Below are 23,746 nucleotides of genomic sequence, written 5' to 3'. Positions count from 1 at the left end.
TCCGTGTAACACAGACTCAGAGGCCCCACGCTGTTGCTGGGTGGGTGAGGCAGAGCCGGAGCTCTTGTGCACACCTGGATCAGTCTCGTATTTCTGAAAAACAAGGAAGAATTTCTGGAAGCATTACTCACCACAGGCAGGGTGGCTCCTCTCCTGAGGTGGGAGGAGCAGAAAACAGTATTTATCAGACATGTGTTTTGTCCTTGAGTTTGATTTTGCTGTTTACTTTTGAAAACCCTCTTATGAAAGCAGCTTCAGGGACACGGCTGCTCCTCAGTGTCTTTTGTAATCGTGAGTAAAAATACCTAAGAAAACGGGAGCCAATTTAGAACGTTTGGGGTTGTAATTTTGCACGTGCTCTGTGCTGAAATTGGCACTGCTCAAAATCAGTAATTTACATTTTCTGGATTTCACGCTCAACATTTCAAGTTCAGAAACGAGCTGGAAGGAATGTGCTGCTCTCTGGTGATGCTTCACAAATGTCATGCCCAATTTGCTAAAGAGCAGTTCTGGAAACATGTGAATATCGATGGTAAAGTAAGTGCAAAAAATGTAAATTTTAGTTACATGTAATTAGTACAGTCAGATAATCTTCATAACACTAGATGTGTGGGGAAAAAAGGGCCTTGTGTAGAATTGTTAAAACCCTTCTTTAAACCAAAATACAACCTGAATAATGATTTTGACCTACCAACACAATTTACATATTTTATTTTAAAAGATTTTACAGTATCTAGTGTAAATAATTAATGACAGTTGTTTTTATTCATACAATAGTTGCACAAATTTGCTTCTAGACAACAGTGGTGCAGAACATGAGAGGAAGATCTGTCACACAGGAAACAAAACAGCGTGGGCTCATCAAAGGTCAGTGAAATTTCAACCAGTAAGCAAATATCAAACACGAATGAGTCAAGATTTCCTTCAACTTGTGGTGCTGTTGGTATTTCTGTTGTAGGTGGTTTGAAGTGTGTGTTCGGTGGCTGGTCCAGGCCGTGTCCCCGTGGTGTCCCCAGCTGTTGGCTGGTGCAGCATCTCCTGTCAGCAGAACAATCGCCACCTTTCCTCACCCCTTTGCAATGTGATGGGGAGGTTCTCTAGTCAAAAACAAAAACCAAAGTGAACACTAACCACATTGCAAATAATCCTTTCGAGTGGTTAGTGACACAGGTGAAGAAGCGGCACTGAATTAATTGCAGGGCGGGAACAATGAAGGGAGAGAACCAGGAACGCCAGGACGCTGTTGGCAGCTGCAGCCGCCGGAGCGGGGTGAGCGGGGGCTCCGCGTGTTCCTCGGGGATGAATCCCCGGCGTGCGGGGCCAGCGCCGGCTGCGTGTGACACCTGCTCCTCGCACACGGAACCGCTCCAGGCTGAGCCCCGGGGTTTGTGGGACACGGGGCCCCCAGGAAGGCGTCTGAGGGAAAATGCTGCTGCAAGAGGGAAGCGAGTGCACCGGCGTTCGGGGGCGATTTACTGGGGCTGCGGGGGGCCCGGCTGCCCAGGTGCGACACGACACCTCTCGGTTTCGTCACCCGTGCTTGGTCTGCGGACGCCAGGTGGCGCCCCTCTCACTCCTGCCGTGCAGCCGAGCCGCCGACGGCAGCCGCCGGTACCGGGCTCTCTCCCGGGCCCGCGCACCACCACCCCGCCCCGCTTGTGCTGGCTGTCACCGCGGGGCAGGGCGGAGGAACGGGGCGCAGGGCTCCCGCCACCTTCCCCTAAAAAGGAGTGCGGAAATTCCCGCCGGCGCGGAGCCGCCGAGGCACGGACGGGGTTCGAACCCGTGATCTTCGGTTTACGAGACCGACGCCTTACCACTTGGCCACCGCGCCTGCGTTAACAGCGTCTCCAGAGCCCTTCTATCGCTGGCTCCCGCCCTCGCCCCGCCCCTCGCGCCCCGCGTGCGCCTGCGCGAGCCCCTGGAGGTCTTTGGGCGGGCTGCGCGCGGCTGGGGCTCCGAGAGGCGCTGGGTGGCCGCTCAGTTCGTGTTGTGTGTGAGGGCGGGATGGGACCTGGGGGTCCTGGGGACAGCAGGGTGACCATGAGCCAGCACTGGGCCCTTGTGGCCAGGAAGGCCAATGGTACCTGGGGTGGGTTAGAAGGGGGTGGTCAGTAGGTCAGAGAGGTTCTCCTGCCCCTCTGCTCTGCCCTGGGGAGACCACACCTGGAATATTGTGTCCAGTTGTGGCCCCTCAGTTCCAGCAGGACAGGGAACTGCTGCAGAGAGTCCAGCACAGCCACCAAGATGCTGAAGGGAGTGGAGCATCTCCCATGTGAGGAAAGGCTGAGGGAGCTGGGGCTCTGGAGCTGGACAAGAGGAGACTGAGGGGGGACTCATTCCTGGGGATCAATATGGAAAGGGGGAGTGTCAGGAGGATGGAGCCAGGCTCTTCTCGGTGACAACCCGTGACAGGACAAGGGGCAATGGGTGCAAACTGGAACACAGGAGGTTCCACTTAAAGATGAGAGGAAAGTTCTTCCTGGTGAGGGTGGCAGAGCCTGGCCCAGGCTGCCCAGGGGGTTGTGGAGTCTCCTTCTGTGCAGACATTCCAGCCCGCCTGGACACCTTCCTGTGTAACCTCATCTGGGTGTTCCTGCTCCATGGGGGGATTGCACTGGATGAGCTTTCCAGGGCCCTTCAACCCCCGACACTCTGGGGTTCCGTGAGGAGCTGCCCTGGCCGGCTGTGGAGGCGTCTCGGCCCTGGTGAGGCGTGTGGGCCCCGGGGCGCTGCCGCCGCGTCCCTGAGGCCCAGGGGGTTCCGGGGTTCCCGGGTGTGGCCGCACCGGAAGGCAGCACTCTCACATGTAGACCGGCAAATGTCCTGGTGGTGCCGAAGTCTTTGGAGCAGAAAGCAGAGTTTAGAGAGGAGCGAAAGAAAAGCGGCAACAAAAAACCTTCCTGCTATGAGAAAAGAAGCAGAAACGCAAGACGTCGGGATAATGGTAAATATTAAATTAAACTAAGTGCCTGGTACTCGTTCCTTATAAAAGATTAGTGTTGTGAAATACAGAAAATATACCAAAATACCTGTTTTTCTAGATCTGGTCTAGATACTTACAAGTGTGACCTGGAAACAAAGCTTTTAGTTTTCATTTATTATTAATTGTGGAGATTCCTTTAAATTCCCTGTGAACCTTTTGCTGGACACCCAAGTTATATCCCGTGTTCCTGGCTGTTGTTTACTGACCTGCGGGGGTACCGATCCCACCTGTGATCAGCTGTTTGTTTTGTGAGGCGTGTGAACATGTTAACAGAGATACCTTTGTAAAGGTTGAGATCACAGTGACTAACTCAGTGGAGCCGTAACGTGGGTGGTTAAAAGGTTATTATATCTGGGATGTTCTTTGAACTGTCATCAGGAAAACCCGCGCCTGATGGCTTGACTGTATGTACAAATTTCACTTCTTTAAAAGTTGCGATTTCTCAGCTTCTCCATGATAACTCTGTGTGTGTCTGTGTTTCAGCGAACAGGAATTTGAATTAGCTTCACCTGCAGTGAAAGGTGTCTAATTTAAATTACCTTATTGGAAAGTCAGCCCATGTGAAATGTGTTTGCCACTACCCTGGGACAGCTGTCCCAAAGGTGATTCATTCTGATTTTCCAGTCCTTATGGGCATAACTGATGGCCTGGCCAACCTGAACGCGTGCTGGAGTTTATCTCCTAGTCCAGTTCATCCATTCATATGGTGAATGGAGTGAAATCCAGTTGGTGGCTGGTCATGAGTGATGTTCCCCAGCTCATTATTGGTGCCAGTTGTGTTTCATATCTTCATCCGTGATCTGGACAAGGGGATCAAGTGCACCCTTAGTAAGTTTGCAGATTACACCAAGTTGGGTGGGAGTGTTGATCTGCTGGAGGGTGGGAAGGCTCTGCAGGGCCTGCAGAGGATGAGAGGGAACGGCCTCAAGTTGTGCCCGGGATGGTTCAGACTGGATAGTAGGAAAAATTCCTTCATGGAAAGGGCTGTGGGGCATTGGAACAGGCTGCCCAGGGCAGTGCTGGAGTCACCATCCCTGTAGGGTTGGACAGACAGAGACGAGGTTCTCAGGGACATTATTTAGAGATGGGCTTGGCAGTGCTGGGTTGACGGTTGGACTCGATCTTAAAGATCTTTTCCAACCAAAATGATTCTATGATTGTAGCTTCAAAGGACATACCCTCAGCTGGATGAGGGAGAGCTGGGAGGGTAGTGTTGTGCTTTTGTGTTGGTCCCTGTGATCAGTGTGGGACTTCAACAGTGTGATGAGGTGTGGGAGTAGAAACTGCCTCACTCAACTCTCACACCTGTAATTTAATGGTAAGGACTGCCCTCAGGGGGCTGGTTATTTCAGCTGACTGAAGAATTACTCTTAGTATTACCAAGCTGGCAGCAGGAAGGAGTTAGATTTTAATAAGTCATGTTGGACTTATGTCCTTCCATTTCTAGCCTACTAGCTTGTTGCAAAATACGCTGTTTTATGTGCCATACTTGCCAGCTGTACCTTGTCATCACAGCTCCTGTACAGCTTGCATCTGTCTGTTTTATTCATCTTTTTGTATCTTTGTGAGCTGAGAAGTAATTTTGTGATGGGAGGAAGCAGAGAGGACTGTTTGAATTATTTGTGGAATTCCTAGTGTGCTCGGAAAAATGTTACTGTCTAAACAAAGTTCTGTTCAGTAGTGACCTGGTTTATCAGAACAATAGACCCGATTCATCAGAACAAGTAAAAATGTAAACTTGATTTTAAAATGTGTAATTGCCCATGGTTTCTTGTGACATCTGGTTATTTTTAAGTGTCTTTTATGTTGGTCGTTACCCTTGTTTGAGCTCCGTGTGAAAGCCCGTATTCTTTCTGCTGAATCTTACATATGCTCTGTTCTCTTCTGACAAAATCTTTTTTAAACCGCCACATAAAAGCAACTCTTTAGAAGACACCGATGCTGAAAACATAATGTGAGGGATTTTGTCAGAAGGAGAAAATAATCACCAGGTTTTTTTCTTCCTCCGCTAAGCCTCATTTTTATGAGCTGGAGGTGTTGCTTTAGGAGAGGGTTCTGATGTCTGTTTTAACAAAGTACAAAACTAGGCCTTTCTACAAATGACAGGGAAACAGTAATACTTATGCACAATTTGTGCAACTGTATAGCTGAGTTTATAAGGAGTTGCTATGGCATAGCCGGAATGCTCCCCAGTGACCAGTTACCTGAGCATAGACTTGTCCTGGCTTTCTGAAACAAGGTTTCTGTTCATTATTTTAACTTTTTATCAGCAGCAGTTGCCCCAGGGGGACCCCAGAATGGTGCAGCGATAGGGCAGAGCGGCCCTGCAGCTCTTGCTCTGCAGAGAAGACCGGAGACTCATCTTCAGGTAGTTTTTAATGTGAAGTCCTAAAGTTACTCTGTTCCTTTATAGATAAACACTTAAAGGAAAACCAAAAACAACGAACCAACAAAAAAACCCCCAAGACCCACCAAACCCTAGCTGTTGCATCTCGGGTGCTCCTCTGTTACTTTGATTCCCTTTAAGGAAGGTCTTGGTGGGGTTGTAGAATGAAGTATGGGGTGTGGGCAAATGTGTGTGACTTCTTTGCTATCAACGGAACATTTCTGACTTGATACAGTACAAATGTTGTGAGAAATATGTCACTCTTTAGCATCATTTGGATAATATGCAGCAAGTGAATAGGCAGGAGTATATAGCATTTTTCACTTTAAATTAGTAAGCAGAGACAAACGAACACAGTTTTCCTTTTTTATTTGAGACACTTAGCAAAAATGCTGAAATATCAAACATTTCCTCAGTAGCTACAATATTGCCACTATGTACAAAATATTTGATAAATGTAGTACACATATAAAAATACAGTATGCATTACATATATACAGTACAATGTGCAAAACATATGGCATTCAAACATATGGAATTGATTTTAGGGGTGCAAACAGCAAATACAAAGGCATCATGGTTTCTCATAGAAAGGCAATACAAAAACTGACGCCCTGATTGCCATCATTTGCATTTAGTAAAGTAGTGCTTAAATGAAGGAGGCCCTAGAGACAGGTGTCTGTCTTCTTCTCTTCACAAAATGAGATGCTAAGACTTAATTATGACTATGAAAACGAGAAGAGAAACACCTCCTAGGGTTAGCGTTATTTCTACTGCAAGCAGTACTGTGAAGAAAAATCCTATCTATCTGGAAAAAAGGCTGTGCTATTACTGAATACAAATTCTCAAACAACAAAACCAAATCTGTACTGTTAAACATCAAAAACAGCTTTGAAAGTATCTACATCCTTAATTTTAAAAAAGTATGGATAATACTTCTGGGGAATTAATTTCCTATGCTTCAAGATACAAAGTGCCTCCTTTGGCAATATAAATGGCAATGCTTTGGTTCCTATTTAAATTTTTATATTATTAGAATTTATTTTAGGCTGTCTTTTGAATATCTGAGCTGTATTTTCTTTATAAAAATAGTGTGATTATATAGCTATCAACCATTCCCTGCTTTTTATTGAGAACTTGCTCTCCTCGCTAGAATGGCTTTTTTTGGCTAGATTTCTACAACACATTTATGCACTTTTAACTTAAAAAGTCTTTATGTTCAGTACTGGACACTACAGAATGATGTAGGTGTCTCTTTTTTGCACTTTATTCCTAGCAAACTGGTATAAAAGGAGTATTTGAGATTACTTCAGGTTTTAATGCACGCTCTTTATTGGCCATGTATATACTATATGCAAGTCCATTCCACATATCTCACATAAACCAGCATCTGTAGTATGGTCTAGAAGTCACCAAAAGGCAATTTAATAGACCATAATATAAAGAGTTTCAACAGAACATTTATTAGAGATAAGTGGAAGAAATCTTTTTCCAGTTTTAATAGAATTTGCTTAAAGTTTACAATACACTGAAGATACCATCCAATTCCTAATTGTCTCCATCGGTGAGCTTTACTGTGTTTTGATTCCATAATGTCCTTCCAGTTAAATGTGTTCCATGATTGCATTTTCTCTGCCTTGACAACAGTTGAGCAGCTTGTGCTTGGTTTCAGTGACAGTGCTTACGCTCTGCAGGCATCTGATTGCTGGAGGTTCCATTACATAACTGTTTAATATTGAAACTTGTGTTTTCATCACCTGCTTCCTTGGACATAACTACTGTCGGTGCATTTAGAAATACCTTGGAAAGAAGTTTTAGTAGTAAGTAGTGATTATTTCCAAAAGCTGTGGCCTCAGCTTTTAAAAGGTCTGATTCTGCAAGCTCACATTGCTGGATTAGGCTCTAAATTTCTGTATAGAATTGCCATAAATTCATTTTCTTCTCGGAGAGAACTGCTAAATTCATGACAATGTTTTCTTAACTATTGGTAACGTTAAACAAAATTTTGCCTCTAAACTTACTTATCTAATGCTTACTTATCTATGCACTAGAAGTGCATAACAAATACCATTTCTGTATTAAATGCAGGATGTGACTCCTCTTGATTAACATTAGCCTTTGTAAAAGAGATGTCTGAGCTCTCTCCATGTCTGGAAGTGTAAACACCTTTTGATTTTCACACTGCTAAAACAGTATTCTTAATTATTTTGAAGGATCTACTAACACCACATTTGAGAGGATGTGTTCTGTTAGGATACTGCAGCTATTAAATGGCAAATTTAGTGTCAGTGCATTCCTTTGCAACTGTTCTCTTAATGAGAAATATTCCATTCTGTACAGTCAAACTGCACAGTCGTGATTACATTTCTAAGATGTATTGTATTTGTGTTACAAAAATTGTCATGTAAAACATGCACACACAAGTCTAAGCAAAACCTATTTCTGCCATTACAGGCATATATAGCTATGGCAAATAGATCACATTTCAGAACGAAGTCTAAAGCAAACCATTATATATAGGGTTTAATACACAATTCTGAAATGTACAAAAAAGTAATCACACACTTGCTACACTAGAATATTTGTACTTCAAAAATTAAAATGATCCCTTTTAAATGATTTTTTTTGTTTTTGCAAATAGACTTTTAGAGTCGAAAGCTATACTGTACTGATAGCAACACATCTCAGCCGTTTGGGGTTACTTCTGCACATAGATTCCTATGGATTAGTTAACATTCTACACTGCCAATAAGTATAGTTCTGTAGCAAGATGACTTTGCCGGTTTAAAGCTCTATTTACATGCACATCAAAAACGACAGTACAGTTGCTCTAGGTTAATTTGACCTTTAAAATTAATTTACTTGCCTCTTATTTAATCAGAAGGCAGGGTCAAAAAGGGGTAACTCTAACCACACATGTGGTAGCATGTCTGGTGTATCACACATAATAAATTGACAGTAATGCAGAACACTAAACTTCATTCAAAATTGTTCCTATCAGACCAAGAGTCCTTAATTCTCCTTCTTGTAACAGCTGAGGGCACTTAGTATTCAGAGTATTGGCTCCCAAGATAATGAGGACAAGGAATGCAGAAAGTCGAATGTAATTGTTCAGTGTTATCGAAGAGTCCCATACCATCAACATTTAAGGCAGCCAGACAGTCCGTGTGTAATATCGTACTCAAGTATTGTAGGCACAGCAAGAAGGAATAAATAAACATGTCTTTCAGCTTCACCTTTTGTGGTGAAACTCTCCATAGATTGTTTTTTCTGTACTTAGTTTCAGATTACATTAAATCCTGGCCTGCAAAACTACTGAAGATCTAGAAGAATTTAAAGTGCTGGTAACCGATATGATGCAAATGTATGATGCCAGTTGAAACCCTGAATCAATGATATAATCCACTTTTATCTAAGCCAAGGGATTTCTCCAGACCGCATTGTGTATCTGGAGGCAAATTTGCAGTTAATTCCACAACTTCTGACAGAAGTATTTAGTTTGATGTTAAGATGATTGTGTTGTTTTGATTTTTTCATATGTGATACAGGTTGCTAAATAGGTAACAGCTACTCTCTGCATTGAGATCAGTTTTCAGACTAGAAAACATATAATGCTTAAATGATTCAGGAAGTAGGGGACTGTTTCCTTTTATCTTAATTTAGGAATGCCCTAATAGGAAATAATTATGATTTTATGTTTAATTATCAGCCTACGTCACCTATGGCAACATTTAACAGCTATTACCTGAGAGACAACCACAGAATTTCAAAGTGTTTTACTTCTATTTGCTTTTTTTTGTTTGTTTTCCCACCTGCTTTCATGATAGACTCTGAAAAGAACAACTAAGGGCTTTAAAAACAATAATACTTTCATGTGCTGTGCTGTGAGGTAAGAGCTTCATCTCTGCTATTCTGTGTTTCAGGTATGAAATACGCCTTCTCATAAAACAAACACCACATCCTGACAGGGTGATTTGGGATTCTCACTGAGCAGCTTCTCTGTTGTTATGTAGACAAAGCTGTTCTATAGCTGAAGTATTCATTAAGAAATGATGGTTGTCCTGTCAGTACTGTCCCCTGCACCTCAGTTTGATCCTACAAACATCCTTTATTGAGGGCATTAATCCTCTTTGCAGGATCATAGTGCACAACAGCGTTAATTAAACTTTCCTGCTTCCTCAAACTGTTCTAATATGCTGACGTACTGGATTCGATGATCTAACAAATTCATCAAACACAAAGTAAATTAGGATATTTATTATTTCCATTATAGTAATACCTTGTTTGAAGACCGCTGTTCCCCTCTGTTCACAAAAATAAGCTATACAAAGTTAAGAGTATACAAATAACTGTCTGATATACACATTAAAATCTAGCTATTAAATCCAGAGCATTGCTTTAGAAAATTCAGTGTTCTCAATATTACCTGGCATAGCTACAGTGGATTTCTTGCAGTTACACTTAATATCCCTTTGGATGCAGTTAAATTCTTCCCTCATAATTAAAGAATGGAGGAAGAGTTCTAAAAACCACAAAACCAAAATATAAAACAACTTGAACAAATTAAGAAACTAGACATATGAAATTTCACTGAACCAGCCAGTGCTTGTACTTGCCCTTGCCCTCACAATCCATGTTGAACCTGGCTCAGGCTGTCCACAGGAACAATGAAGTGCAGTGATACCTCACCCCCCCGACACTTGCTCACTGGGTCAATACAGACAGTTGAAACCTCACTTTTTCTTCTCTAAGTTTAGCCATGTTGTGTTGCTCATTTAAGCATTATAAAGTCAGACATAACTTCTTCCTTAAATACTTGTGATGTATTTACCCTAGGGTAATTTTAATCAGGAAGTACAATCATCCTTTCTTGTGAAATCCAGCTTTCAGAGGGCCCTGATCTGCATTACTTCTAGAAGCATAACGTAATTCACTGTTGTAAACTTGAAAATCAATAAGGAATTAGCTTCAAGCATTTGTTCTTTCAAACATTACTGTCTTAATTCATCTTAACCGCAATCAGAATGGTGCAATAATGGACGTCTGCTGTAAAGAGACTTGCAGGTTGTGTTCTCATTGGCTGTAGCTTAATCCCAGTGCAACTGTAGATCTTGTGGATCCAGAAAGTCAGTGGAAAACACGCTGGGGGCAGTAGAACTGAGAGGAGTGAGTCCAGATGAGGAGCTGGGCATTGTAATGTCTAGCCATTCCATATTGTCCAAATTTGTATCAGGAAGGTCAAGAGACAGACAAGAATTACTAGTGGTAAACTGTGGGTCAGACGTTTCCATGGGTGAATGTGAATGATCTAAAATGCTGGAGTGATTGAGCAGATCATTCTGGAGGTCTTCAATTAAAGAAAATGGCTCTCTGTCCTCGTTACTGCTCGTCAGTTGAGGAATTTCATTACCTGACGGTAAAGTTCCGTCCAAGAGGGCTTCGAGTTGGTTTTCCAGACTTATAGACAGGTTGGTTGTTGGTTCTAAGGACACAGGAGGAGGGGCCATTTGGATTTGTGGTGGTGGGCGGGATATCACTGTATTCACTGGCATTGTAGTGATGTTGGCTGTTACTGGTCTCATTTTGGAAATGGGAGATGGTTCCTCCTTTATTGGAAGGGAGATTTCTGTAATTAAAAAAAACCCAACGCTATTGAATCCAGAAAAGTTAATGACATATATCCTCAGGCTTACAAGCTGCACCTCCCTTTTGCCGACTTTGGGATGCAGCCAGAGTGAACTCAATGAAGTACGAGTCATTTTGTTGTTCTGATAATACAAACAGTATAGATATCAGACTATGTCAGGTACTCTGAAACAGCAAAGCATTTTAAATCAAGTTCCAGAGTTCTGCTTTCAGTAATACTTCAGCCAATTAGAATATTGTTATTGACGAAAAAAGCAACAATTTTTCTTTGTGTTTGTAGTACTTCTGACTAATTAGAATAATTATGGAACCAACACATTTCCTCATTTAGAACAGAGTACCTGAGCCAATTTTCAGTTCAGTGCCTGTTTAGTACTGTGTCCACTTTGATGAATTAGAATCTAAGAGATCAGTTGATGGGATTAGGATGCATTTATTCCTGATTCTAGAATTTAGAACTACTCTTCTGTCAAGAAGTTCCATGTAACATAGTGGCAGTAACAATAAAAGGAAATACAGCCAAGTAAGTTCCAGTGAATTCTTATCTGTAAATGTAATCCAAACCCTAGATTAGACAGACAAGAATACGCAAATAAATCCTCTAGCACAGATGCTGTTTCTGCCAGCAAAAATGTACCTGACAATATATTTTGCACCAGTTTCCCAAGCAAAAAACACATCCTTAAAACCTGTAAGAACGTCTATTTAAATGACTGCTTAGTAAAAGCAAAGCATTACTAAATGGACTCTCTCAGTCTCTTGAAGTACATTAATACACTAAACATTTTACAGTGTAGAACTTGCTTATGTAAGTGCAACAGGCCTGAATGCTTTACTTCACTTTTCATAAAACTGATCAGGAAAGGTTTGTTTTTTCATGGCAACTTCACAAATCTGGAGCAGTTGTTACCTTTAAGATCAAATAGGTTTGGTAACATAACACTCGAAGCAAATATGTAAGCAAGCACTGTTTCCTAAATCCTCCGTTCCAGAGGTATCATAGAACTTCTTTGAACTACCCACGCAATATTTTAATAAAAGTACTGAAAGCATTTAGCTTAGCTTGAGTTGTCCACTGCACAGGTCACTTAGCTCAGTCTGTCACTGTCTACTCCGCTTTCCTCAGCTGACTTTGCAATTTGCTTCAAAAAAGAGAAAATACTCTGATGTTCAGAATGTGGCTAAAATCTTCCAATAGCCTACGGTCAGTCACTTCTGTCCTGGCACTCATGGCTCTCAAGATCCTTAGGTGACAGTAGTACAAAGCATTAAGTCAAAGGAATTACCTGGCACCAGAATGTTTCCCAGTATTGTAACGGCTTCTTAGTCTACAGAGCCTAATTATGCCCCAAAGTGGCCGCCTTTTACTGCAAAGCTACTTTGTGTATTACTTCAGTTGTTTCAGTTCCTTTCTGCTGGCTCCCTTGTTTTAACTGACATAGAAAGCTGTTATTCATTACTGACTCTATGTAGTTCATACATACTTTTTCCAGTAATGTATCTTTGATGTTTAGAGTTGATAATACAGGGTTATGTTTAATGAAATTTTAGTATCAACGTGCTTACTCTTACCTTATTCTATTTTTTGTATAATTTCAGTTTACATTACATGGACTTGCTTAACTTCTCCAGTTTTGGTTTAAAACCAGTTTGTGCTAACCCAAGGTGTTATTTTAATTGTTTGAATGCTGTGTGAATTATTGCAAAGGTCTATTTTACAGGCAGAAAAGTTCCACAGCAGGTTGACTGTGTGTGTTTTGGTAAATGTTTTCTTTAATAGATACTTATTTCAGAAATACTAGTTTCATCCAAGCTGGATAGCTTCTGCCTTGGAAGAATTCTTTCCTTCTATTTCTTTGACTGTAGCACTGAGTTTTTATTATCAGGTTTTAAATATCTCCATCACAGAGATGTCAATTATCTTACCTCCGCTCTTGATGAGAATATCAAAAAGATCATCCATCTGCTGACTGTGGGCACTGGAAACCTGCAGTGCATGAGACAAGGGTTATTCTTTTTCTTGTAGTATTTTTTTCCTAAGCTGATTGATCCTAGCTTCTCTCAATAGTACGTAAGTACTAACCTATGATCAAGCCTAAAATTCTTCATATGAAACGGTCAATCTAGAAAACAGAGAAATAGTTTGGAGAGACACTTGTCGGTTTCTGTACAAGGGAATAGGGAAAAAATCTGAAAAGGAAGACAAAGATTTCATGAAGGGAACCTGCAAGTGAGGTGCAGAAAGCCAGGGATAAGGAGGGGAAGGACAAACCCTGTTTTGTACCAGGGTAAGTATCTGGAATAAGTGCAGGACTTTGGGGGGTGCACCCTGAACTGCTTTCTCTCAGCAACATCCTGCAAACAGCCACCATGTAAGATGCATGTTGTTAGTTGTTGTGGTGCTTGTTTGTTTTTTCTCCAGATGTAGATTCATGTTTTCCTTTTTAAAGGGGGGAAGCTTTCATCAGCTGTTTATCTGTTTGGTTTTAGCAGCCACCTCTGAAATGTCTGAACATTAAGCAAAAGGTAACAGAACCCCCACAAACTGACTGAAGGGAAGAAGCCAGAGAGTCGTGGTCAATGGGGCAGAGTCCAGTTGAGGCCTGTATCTAGTGCAGTGCCTCAGGGGGCAGTGCTGGGGCCGGTATTATTCAATATATTCATCAATGATTTGGACGAGGGAATAGAGTGACTGTCAGCAAGTTTGCTGATGACACCAAGCTGGGAGGAGTGGGTGACACTGGAAGCTGTGCTGCCATCAGAGACCTGGACAGGCTGGAGAGCTGGGCAGGGAAACATTGAATGAAATAGAACAAGGGCAAGTGTAGAGTCTTGAATGTGGGCAGGAACAACCCCAGGTTCCAGTGTAAGTTGGGGAATGACCTATTAGAGAGCAGCGTAGGGGAAAGGGACCTGGGGGTCCTGGGGACAGCAGGGTGACCATGAGCCAGCACTGGGCCTTGTGGCCAGGAAGCCAATGGTACCTGGGGTGGGTTAGAAGGGGGTGGTCAGTAGGTCAGAGAGGTTCTCCTGCCCCTCTGCTCTGCCCTGGGGAGACCACACCTGGAATATTGTGTCCAGTTGTGGCCCCTCAGTTCCAGCAGGACAGGGAACTGCTGCAGAGAGTCCAGCGCAGCCCTTCCAATCCCTGACATTCTGTGATTCTGTAAAACCAATTCTTTCAAAAATGGTCTACGAAAAGTGGAGACTTTTTACAACAGTCTCAAAACAAACCCAGCATTTTAAAGCACTGGTTATACTCTGGAGATGGGAAGCAGTTTGTCATCAGGAGATCTGTCTCCTGAGAAGAGACCGGTGGGGAAGCACTTTGCTAACAGGCAGTGCTGCAGTGCCATGAGGCAGGCTGTGTGCTTCACGGGGGGATGTCTCACAGGTCAACAACACCAAACGGCATTACGTCCCCACACTCCTGCCCCAGTGTCTGCACCACAAAGCCACCTACCAATACTAAGTTGCTACAATGTTTTATCTATTCATTTTTTGGGATAGTTGTGAAATACGAGGTTAGGGATGCTCATTAGTTTTGTGTGCAACTTGCCTCCAGCCTAAAGGGTATTATGGTAAACTGACAAAGCACTCTATTCATTAAGCTCACTAAATACAGACTCTTTCAAAGCAAGCACCTATGCTCATGTAGATATATATATATTAATATATACATACCTATATGTTTGCATAAGTATATAAACACATTCTTCTCAAGTTTACTCACTTTGGAAAATATGAATATAGTTTCTATCTTTTAAGTCTGAAGTTTGGCTATCAGACATGTTTGAAATGAGTCAGTTGAAGGCTAGTTGTAGTTAAGTAGCAACAGCAGCATTATCCCAGTTATACATATCACCAACTGGATACCGTAAAACTTATTGACATGTCAGTTGCTTTAATAAAAAGAATCATGAAACAGGAGTCCAGTAGTTAAACACAGTTATGAAAATATTAACAGGGTACATTAGAAAAATATTAACAAACACCAAACTAAAATAAGTAATGGCTTGGATAATTCTAAAAAAAAAAATGGTTTTAATAGACTAAACAGGAGAAAATGATTACCTCACATTGCGGTGTCTGAATATTCCGGGTCTGTTTTATGGCCTCTTCATAACGAGGAGGATCTTTTGCCTTGGATACTGTGTTGTTGAAGAGGGGTTGTTGAACAACATAAGGCTGGGCTTGAGATGGAGAGCCAGGCTGCGTGAAATAACAAAGTAATACCTAAACAGTACGTTTTAGTGAATTCAAGATGTATCAAGGTCTAGGGATTATGCTGTTTTGTCACACCAATCTATATATATACAAATAACAGTGCAATAGGTAATTTAAGGGACAAAATAATAGTTTATTTCTCTTTCTCACACATACATACATGTAAGCATTATTACAATCTACAAAACATTCCTCCTCCTTGAGTGAACTGCAGTATGCACAGTGTCACGTTATTTAAGAACAGTAACATAAAACTGAGCTTTATGGAACATTGGTGAGCTAATCTTACCTTATTAGGAGTAGCAGGTCCGTTCTGCACAGAGGGAACCTGATTACCAGCAGGGTGAATGTTAGAGTTTGATGCTTTATTAAGAAAAGATTGTGAAGGTGTTGTCACTGGTGCAGTCTGATAGGAAAATACTGTATTTGATGTGGTAGCTGGAAAAACCTGTAAAGGATTAACATATCAGTCTTAGGTTATGGGGTTTTTTAAATTAATAACATTGGGTAAATGACGTTAATCAAGATTAAGACTTTTTTTAATACTTGCTTGCTTAGAATACCTATTAAGGGAATGTTATTTGTACTGATTTTTCCCTCCAGCATAATCATTTATAACAATTACTCTTTGAAAAGAACCTTGTGCTGTGACATGCTTTCATTCTTCACTGATAACTGAAAATACTTTCTGCGATTTTGCAGTGAGCGTATGTTTTTGCAAAACACATTCAAAAGTGTATGGAAGTTTAACAGATGTGCATGATCTCCCCACCTAGTGGACAGTCAATAAAATGAGCGTATTTGTGGCCTGATACAAACTAGTGTATATACCCACACATGCTGTATACTGCCTAAGACAGAATGGTTTGGTTTGTGCCATATAATTCTGGATTATTTTACCTAAAGATATTTATGAATACTAGTGGAGAGAGAGGCAAAAGATATAACTGATGAACTCGAGTATCAAATGTAAACTTGGTTATGGGTATTTAAACTCGTGATTTCTTCAACTGCATGTCCACACACTCACTGCAAATGATTCCAAGCAGTACCCTACTTCTCATATTTTGAAGTTAAAAGGAGAGCAGGAGGAGCTATGAATGTCTGAGTGCATAATTCAGTATCACTCCCAATACCTTTCTGATACAGGTGTGACAAATCTTAGATCAGGATGGAGATAAGTCCAGGGTAAGCTTTGTGGCGTAGTCTGAATACCAAATCAAGTCTGCTGTGTGAGGGTTTAACACAGCTTTTGTTAGCCACCCGGGTCACGTCTGGAAACGGTTGTGCTTTTCCAGCTGTCTGCCACTGAGGTGAAGGGCTGTGGAGATGTTTCCTTACTACTGAGTGAACTGAGGAACAAGTGCCATGTGGTGCCAAGGATGTGAAGAGACACTTCAAACGCATAGGAGAAAATAAATAGAATAATCAGCTGGTGTGCATAAAAAATCTGAGCTGCTTGAGGAAGTCTAGATGGATTCAAGAGAAACCAGTTCTGGAAAAGAACTCTCTATGGAGATGATTGTTATTAGGAAGACAAACTTCACTAAAAAGGTGTTAAATTAATTAGTAGCATTACTCACAGTTCATTACCTCAATCTGCCCACTGAAATATCCAAACCTCATGAAAGGCAAACAGCAGACAGGTAGATGTAATGCTGAAGGCATGAAGATTGTCCTGATCTATTGTATCACATCAAGTATTTTACATTCTGGTGTAAAAGCCAGGGCAATGATGCTGCCTGGTTTGCTATGTGAAAGAGGGCAGGAGATGTGAGCAGAACACCAAGGGCAGGCCGGACGCAGCCACACGTCTGCTGGGAGCCATGTGGGCTCCAAGACAACTGCGCTGAACAGGGGAAACACCAGAGCGCACAACTGGTATCTCCTGTAATCACTTCAAGGAACTTGTAGACAGCACAGGAAGCAAACTGCTAGTCTCTGGCACGAGTACATGCCTCAGGATGACCGGAAAAATTCTATATGGGACCTGTCGAATAAACAAGGCAAGATTAGGCCCTCACCAAATCCCAGAGAACCTGAATGAAATCTGCTTTTTGGATGTGAGTCAGTTGTGGGATAACCTCATTGTCCATGAGATTAAACAGATTGAACAAGCATCCTTATGCTCATTGGGTTGTGTTCCCCTTTATTAGCCAGCTGCCTAGAGAACGGCAGGGTGTAATCATGTATCTCATAAGATAAGTTCTTATTAGATCGGAGAACACTACACAGGTAGAAGCCCCAAATCGCATCAGAACATGGCTTTTATGATGCACTTTTTGTAAACTGAAATGTAAACCTTGAAGGCTGAGATATTTTGTAAGTTATATAACATATGGTACAAATTACTGTCTTCATCTTGAAACATCAGTTCTTTCTGAATTATCCTTTCCTTGGGGCAGGCTGAAAAACCTTGTTCTCCTAAGTGTTAGGAGCCTTAGAGTCGATAGCACTGGTAAGGAAGCAATGAAGGTCCAAAACCAGTCTCTGAGTTGCTAGTAACAGAGCTCAGCCTGGAAGAGGCCCCGACGAGGAGAAAGCCTTTCCCTTTGTGACGACCAGAGCCGATGGCTGATACCGGTTACCATATGACCACTGGCACTCACGGCTGTGCGTCCAGTGCTGATGAACATCCGTTTTGGAAGGGGAAATTTCAGAGTGGATCGTTTTGGGTAGGCAGGGAAGGATCTCTCTCTGAAGCATTTCCCCCATTCCTCAGGAAGAGATGTATTGGAGGCATGGTGGAGTTCCTACTGCCTCAACTGCTATCCTCAGTACAGTCCATTAGCTTTCTGTGTAAGGAAGGATGAAATCGATAGGGAAAGTATGAAAACTACAAGGAACTCCTACAGATAATAAACCTCTGAAGCCATAGGTAAAAGCTTTCTCTGAACAACTGCCTGCAGGATTTTGAGCCAGTGACAAATAACAGGAACTGACTGGAATACCTGGTACACCAATTGTGCCAAGCATGAGGAAGAACGTAGAGTGCTGCCCTAAGAATACTGTTAAGATAAAAAGTCTTTAGCCTTACGTATTTATTTGCAACTGAAAAAAAGTCCTGCACAAACTAAAACTTTGGAAAAAGTGAAGGAGTTACAGCCCATTGTAGCACACAGAAAAACACGGTACAGAGGTGTTAGGTGACTTGATCATTTATATACGATGCAGATGACACATAAAAGACTCTAAAAGCACTGCCTAGAGTTAGATAACACAACTCTTTATCTTAATGCTTATTGCTATCCACAAACCTTTCTCATTTGTTGGGTCTGACCGAGTGCGTGCTGCGTGATGGTATTTTGTTGTGATTGTGGAGTATGCATCTGAGGTGCTGTCTGGACCAGGCCAGAGGAAGAAATAGGAGCAGGTATTTGTGATGGGGTCTGTATTCCAGCTTGTGATTGAGCCTAAAGGACGAAGATAAAATATTTGCATTATTTGTATCTCACAGTAAATCACATCATGTAAAAATCTATTGCATAGATTATGCAGAATACCAATAGCACGTGTTCTGGGACAGATGAGTGTGAGCTGTGTATAGGAGACAAAGCGTTTACTCTGTCTGGTACTGGTGAGTTCCCCGCTAAAAGGCGGTGTGTGTTTTGCCAAGAGAATTTAAGAAAGACAAACTGGAGAGGGTCCAGCGGAGAGCAATGAAAATAAGGAGAGATAGAGCATAACCAGAAAGAGAGGACTATAAGAACTGCGCTTGAGTAACCAGAAAGACAAAACTGATGATGCAAGGAAAAGGTTGTTTTTAAGAAGATCGTAGCAGTTTTTAATGGCCACTGAAAGGCAAGAAGCATGTCTGACCTCGGGAAAGACAATTTGAGCTGGCAGTTGGGAAAACCTGCTGCAGCATCAGTGAAGTGAAATACAAGAACAAGCTGCTTAAGGTCATCACAGAATTCTAGACAGAATTTTAGAACAATTCAGACACAGATCTGTCTGGATGGGTAGTTACCAGGAATAGCTGGGGGCTCTGCGGCCCATCCCCAGCCCTCATTAAGTATTGCTGAATGTGATGGCGCACACGCTAGCACCAAAGCCTGGCCCCACAACACGCCACAACAGCCATGCACACGCTGGAGCTGACAGAATGCTGTGCTGGACAATAACCATGCGGCTGGCAGGGATTTCACCCAGCTGCGGCACAGTAATGCCACTGGGAGGTACATGTGTAACTCTGCCTTAGACCAACAGGGTAAACTGTTCCAGCTTGGTCAGACTACTCTACACCTCTTCATTTATAACCCATCTTGGTTTATGCTGTATTTATTCACTGTGGTATTACCTGTAATCACCCTAGAAATAATACTTGTGTAACCATGGTTTCTTTTTATAACTCCACTGGAGTTCTACAACCTGCCATTCATGTTTTTTAATATAACGAGCCATCACCACACAAGGAAGCTCAAACACACATTTTGCAAACAGGTATTCCTCAAAATAAAGTAGTGGGCGTGTAGCACTCTATTACTATTTGGAGTTAACAAAATGGTGGTATATGTGGATATAAATCAAAAATGACTGTGCATGGAGGCAGTAGATGGTAAGACAACTACTTTTCAGGAAAGGGTTATCTGGGAACAAAAACCACAAAGCAAGCAAGTACTAGAAGAAGTTATAAAGAGATTGGCTCTTAAGTTTTTCTACTGTTTTCCCTAAGGCAGAAACAAGTGAAGCCTCATTTTTTAAGTTAGTCTTACAAGCAGCACATTTACCTATTTCTACTAAATTATGCAAATAGTGCCATGCAGTTTACATGATGAAAAACAGAAACACCCCTACCTGCAACTTTATGTTTCCAACTGGCAGCTGCACTGCAGTGGTAGAATTGGGTCCCTGGATCGATAGCGGGAGGAGCAGCTGTGCAGTTCCTTGGGTCGTTAATAACGCTTGAGGTTGGGCAACAAGTGCAGTTTGTGGCTGCCTCTGTGGGCTAACGTAAAACTGAGAAATGGCATTCTGAGGTTCGGCTTTGGCCACAGGTATCTCCTGCTTGATAACAACCGCCTTTTTGGCAACTGGATTCTGGCCACTGGTATATACAGATTGTCCTAAAGAATGACTAACTACAGGTACAGATTGACCTGTACTAGAGCAGTCAGTTAGAGCATTTTCATCTTTGACAGCAGCACTGAATTGTTTCTGTTCCACAGCAGCTGAGTTACCACAAGTCTGAGACTGTTGCTGTTGTCCCCGTTTCTCAACCTCAAGTTGCATTTTCAGTACTTCCACAAGCTTTTGCTCTTGTTCCAGTTTCCTTTTGAGCTCTTCAATCTGCTTTTCTTTTTCTTGAAGCTTGCGGTCCTTTTCTGCTACATCAAACTCCATGGCTGAGATGCTTCCACTGGTGCGATTCTGATTATCATCACTTGTATTTGCTCTTAGTGGCGAAGTACTTAAGAACTGGGACGGTGACACCATGGTCATCATTTCTGTGAAGGTATCTGCCATACTAGTATCATCCGTGCTTAGACTCGATTGTTCTGAAGGAGAGGGAGATATAGGCAAAGGTGAGCTGATGTTTTCAGTGTTCACCCCTTTGCCGCCAGGTGCGGTAGGCGTTTTTTCTGGAGGAAAGCTGGATATTGTATTAGCCGCTGGTTTATTTAGTGTTGCAACAGGAAATGCCACAGTCACTTCCCCAGTGTTACCCGTGGCCCCAGAGGAGGTGGTTACCGTCACAGAGCTACTAGTAGTAACGCCATTGTTATTAAGATCTTGATAGGGCTTCAGACGCTCAATAAGATCTGTTTTTGTTCCAGACACTGGTAATCCCCGCAATTTCAACTCCATTTTAAGCTCTGCTACCTGAAATATGATAAAGCACAATAGTAAAAACATATTAAAAGTTATTCCTATACATTTTACCTCATTACATCCTAGTAAGAAAAATTACTTCTCGGCATATTTGCTGGTTGGTACAGCTCTGTGTTCTGAGAGCACGCATTATTTGTAAGTGCATTCCCATGACCTGCTACTCACTTCCACTGTTTAAGTGGCCAAAACCTTAGTGTGGTGTTCAGTTGTACAATGAATAGTAGCAAAGTTATGCTGATTTTTCATAAATTTTCAAAATGGTAAAATGAATGTACAGCTCCGGTTCTGGGCTAGGAACGGCTGTCGACGGCAGCAGTGCGGATAAAAGCACGGAACGCTAGCACACGGAGCTCCTTTGATCCACCTTCAAGGCAGATGGGTCTATTTTTCAAAAATGTTATCAGTTCAGCTGGGTGACTTAACAACCTTATCAACCACAAAAGGCTCTCTCTAATTAGCAACCGAACAGTTACAGCTGTGTGCCGTCTGGGTTTCTTTTACAAACATAAAAAGTATAAGCAGGCAAAACTAATCTCATTTCTGATAGAAAAATGTTCTCAATTTTCCAATAAGCTTACAGGCGAAGTACAAATGAATTGAGTGTAAATAATTCTGTGCTTCAACATATCAGTTAAAAAGAAGAGTCACAATGAATGGCTTCTGTTTATGATATACATATACTGCATCTAACTGTGGAGTGTGTGGGCTCTACCCATGTTAGAACCGCCTCTGCAAGAATACAAAGTAGTGACCCTGGTGATATTTCTGTACATTGCCAGCCTAGAATTTTAAATCCTAGGTCTTTGTGATCTGGAAATGATGAAAAGACACAACAATCCATTTGCGTAGTATCTCTGAGAACCACAGCAGTTTTATGTTAAACAGCTGTCTACCTAGCAATGATGATCAGCCGTTTCGCCCAGCCTGGTATCCTCTACACTTGCTGCAGAGCGCATTCGTTTTCTGTTTTTCAACAGCACATTTCTGAATTCTCAGTCAGAACTGGTTTAGATGATTCAGGGTTAAAACCACCACCACCAGGCCTGCAAGTCTGGCTACGATGTTAGCAGGCATAAATTATGCAGAAATGGATAAGTGGACAGCTTTAATCACTGCAAAGCACAAATTCAGATATTAACTTAAATATCTTTAAAAGTTCATAATTTAAGTTTGAAAATCTTATTTCAAACACTGTTGCTTGAATTGCATTTTATACACTTGTTTCATATTAAAAGATTTGCTTTAACAATACATTAATGTCTTGAGAATCTGATCTTCTGAAACCTCTTTTTTAAAGCCTAAAGAAACACTCACTCCCGCCCCGCAGCCGCCCAGCCCCTGCTCAAGGAAGGGAGCACTGAATGTCCCGCGCAGCAGAGCCCCCTCTGCTCCGGCACACGGGGGAGGCTCTGAATCCAACCCCACCGCTTCTTCCCATTCGGTTTTGTTATGCCTTGCTGAACGAACCAAAAACGATGCAACGCCTCCAGCTTACAGTTAAAACAGTTATTTGTACCTACACGAGGCTTTTATGAAATGCCACGCTCACTTTCAGATTATGTGTTGAGCTCTGGCAGTGGTTTGCAAGTTGCCTACGGTGACGCGCAGGAATGGACAAATCCCTCTCGTTTTTTACCTTCAGGTCATCCAAGCTGGAAGGCAGAGGCCCCGGCTTGCGGCTGGGAACGGTGCTGTTCTGCCGCGGCGAGCTGGCCGCTGATGCCGGCGAACTGCTGTTCAGAGCGTTCAGCGGCGTGTTCCCGTTGTTGCCCTGTTTGTCATTCAGTGGCCTTCAAGTGAGAAGAAAAAGGGGGACAATAACGTCAATGCTAAATGCATTGTGTTTTCAGGCAAGCAGCTGCGATTCTGAAGCTACTGTCTACCAAACTGACGAACAATTTTTTTTTAAATGCATATTTCATAAGACATTACTGCTAAATATTCTTAGTAAAACAACACATACAAGAAAACAGAGAGTAGTATGTTGATATTTTGTGTTCCTTTCAGTACTAATTTATGCTTCATAGTTTTTATTACTGTCACGGTAGCCCCGAAGGATACTATGGACCGCAGAACCAGTTCATATAGAGGAACCATCAGCTAGGGCGACTAGTTACCTGTTTGTTTGCCATCACTAAAAAAGTCCCACAATACTGAACTCCATACCCCTATGCACGTGTGCAATGTTAATATACAATAAGGACTGATGTGAATGAAGTTTACTGGAAAGATGACACATTTTTATCAGCTGTACTTAAAAGAAGATTCTCATACAAGATCTCAAATTAATGGTAAAAACATTAAAAATGCCATCATTTACACCAGGTACTGTAAGTCAGCTTTTTTATTTTGTTCAACTGATTTATGGAGAAATGTTTCTGAAATGTCAGTAAACGGAACATAAGAAGCGTGGGTAAGCAGGCAGAAACATCGCTAGTCCAAATGTTAGGATACATGGTAATTATAAATATAACTACAGATGGCATCTTTAACTTTTCTAGCCTCACTTGCTGAGGAAAAATAACTCAGTGAACACTCATTTAAGAAAAAAATAATTGGAATTGAGGTTTGTATGACGGTGCCAGGTTACACTATAAGCATTTCCAGGGAACAATTGGTGTTAGATGGTGAGGATGAAGCTCTGCAGATCGCCTGCTTCTCATTCTGCT

At 42.1% G+C, this 23,746-nt stretch overlaps 1 protein-coding gene, 1 long non-coding RNA gene and 1 other non-coding gene across 15 annotated transcripts in view; 1 reads left to right on the top strand and 2 right to left on the bottom strand.

Moving 5' to 3' along the window:
- The first annotated feature begins 124 nt into the window (after positions 1-124).
- Positions 125-8,960, top strand: LOC110362177 (uncharacterized). Of its 7 annotated transcripts, none has more exons than XR_010466281.1 (3): positions 125-291; positions 430-537; positions 778-8,960. It is a non-coding gene; the product is annotated as an uncharacterized LOC110362177 (long non-coding RNA). The 7 variants fall into 7 exon arrangements; XR_010466283.1 differs by having other exon boundaries at positions 130-537; positions 798-867; positions 959-8,960; XR_010466279.1 differs by having other exon boundaries at positions 130-537; positions 778-867; positions 959-8,960.
- TRNAT-CGU (transfer RNA threonine (anticodon CGU)) lies at positions 1,763-1,834 on the bottom strand. Its single transcript has one exon. It is a non-coding gene; the product is annotated as a tRNA-Thr (tRNA).
- MRTFB (myocardin related transcription factor B) overlaps positions 5,725-23,746 on the bottom strand; it is a 79,524-nt gene continuing 61,502 nt past the window's right edge. For 6 of the 7 annotated variants that reach the window (XM_065030428.1, XM_065030431.1, XM_065030429.1 and 3 more), the window contains 7 exons: positions 22,714-22,867; positions 20,043-21,068; positions 18,503-18,658; positions 15,535-15,693; positions 15,093-15,230; positions 12,945-13,005; positions 5,725-10,998 (listed from right to left, as the gene is read on the bottom strand). In XM_065030428.1, coding sequence (XP_064886500.1) covers positions 10,460-10,998; positions 12,945-13,005; positions 15,093-15,230; positions 15,535-15,693; positions 18,503-18,658; positions 20,043-21,068; positions 22,714-22,867 — 2,233 coding nt within the window. In that variant the 3' untranslated portion in view covers positions 5,725-10,459. The remainder of the gene's footprint in view (positions 10,999-12,944; positions 13,006-15,092; positions 15,231-15,534; positions 15,694-18,502; positions 18,659-20,042; positions 21,069-22,713; positions 22,868-23,746) is intronic. The other variant, XM_021293694.2, reaches the window with a different exon arrangement.

This window comes from Columba livia, chromosome 15, assembly GCF_036013475.1.
Source record: "Columba livia isolate bColLiv1 breed racing homer chromosome 15, bColLiv1.pat.W.v2, whole genome shotgun sequence".
In the NCBI taxonomy this organism is placed as follows: domain Eukaryota; kingdom Metazoa; phylum Chordata; class Aves; order Columbiformes; family Columbidae; genus Columba; species Columba livia.
This window is presented reverse-complemented; position numbering and strand designations above follow the sequence as displayed.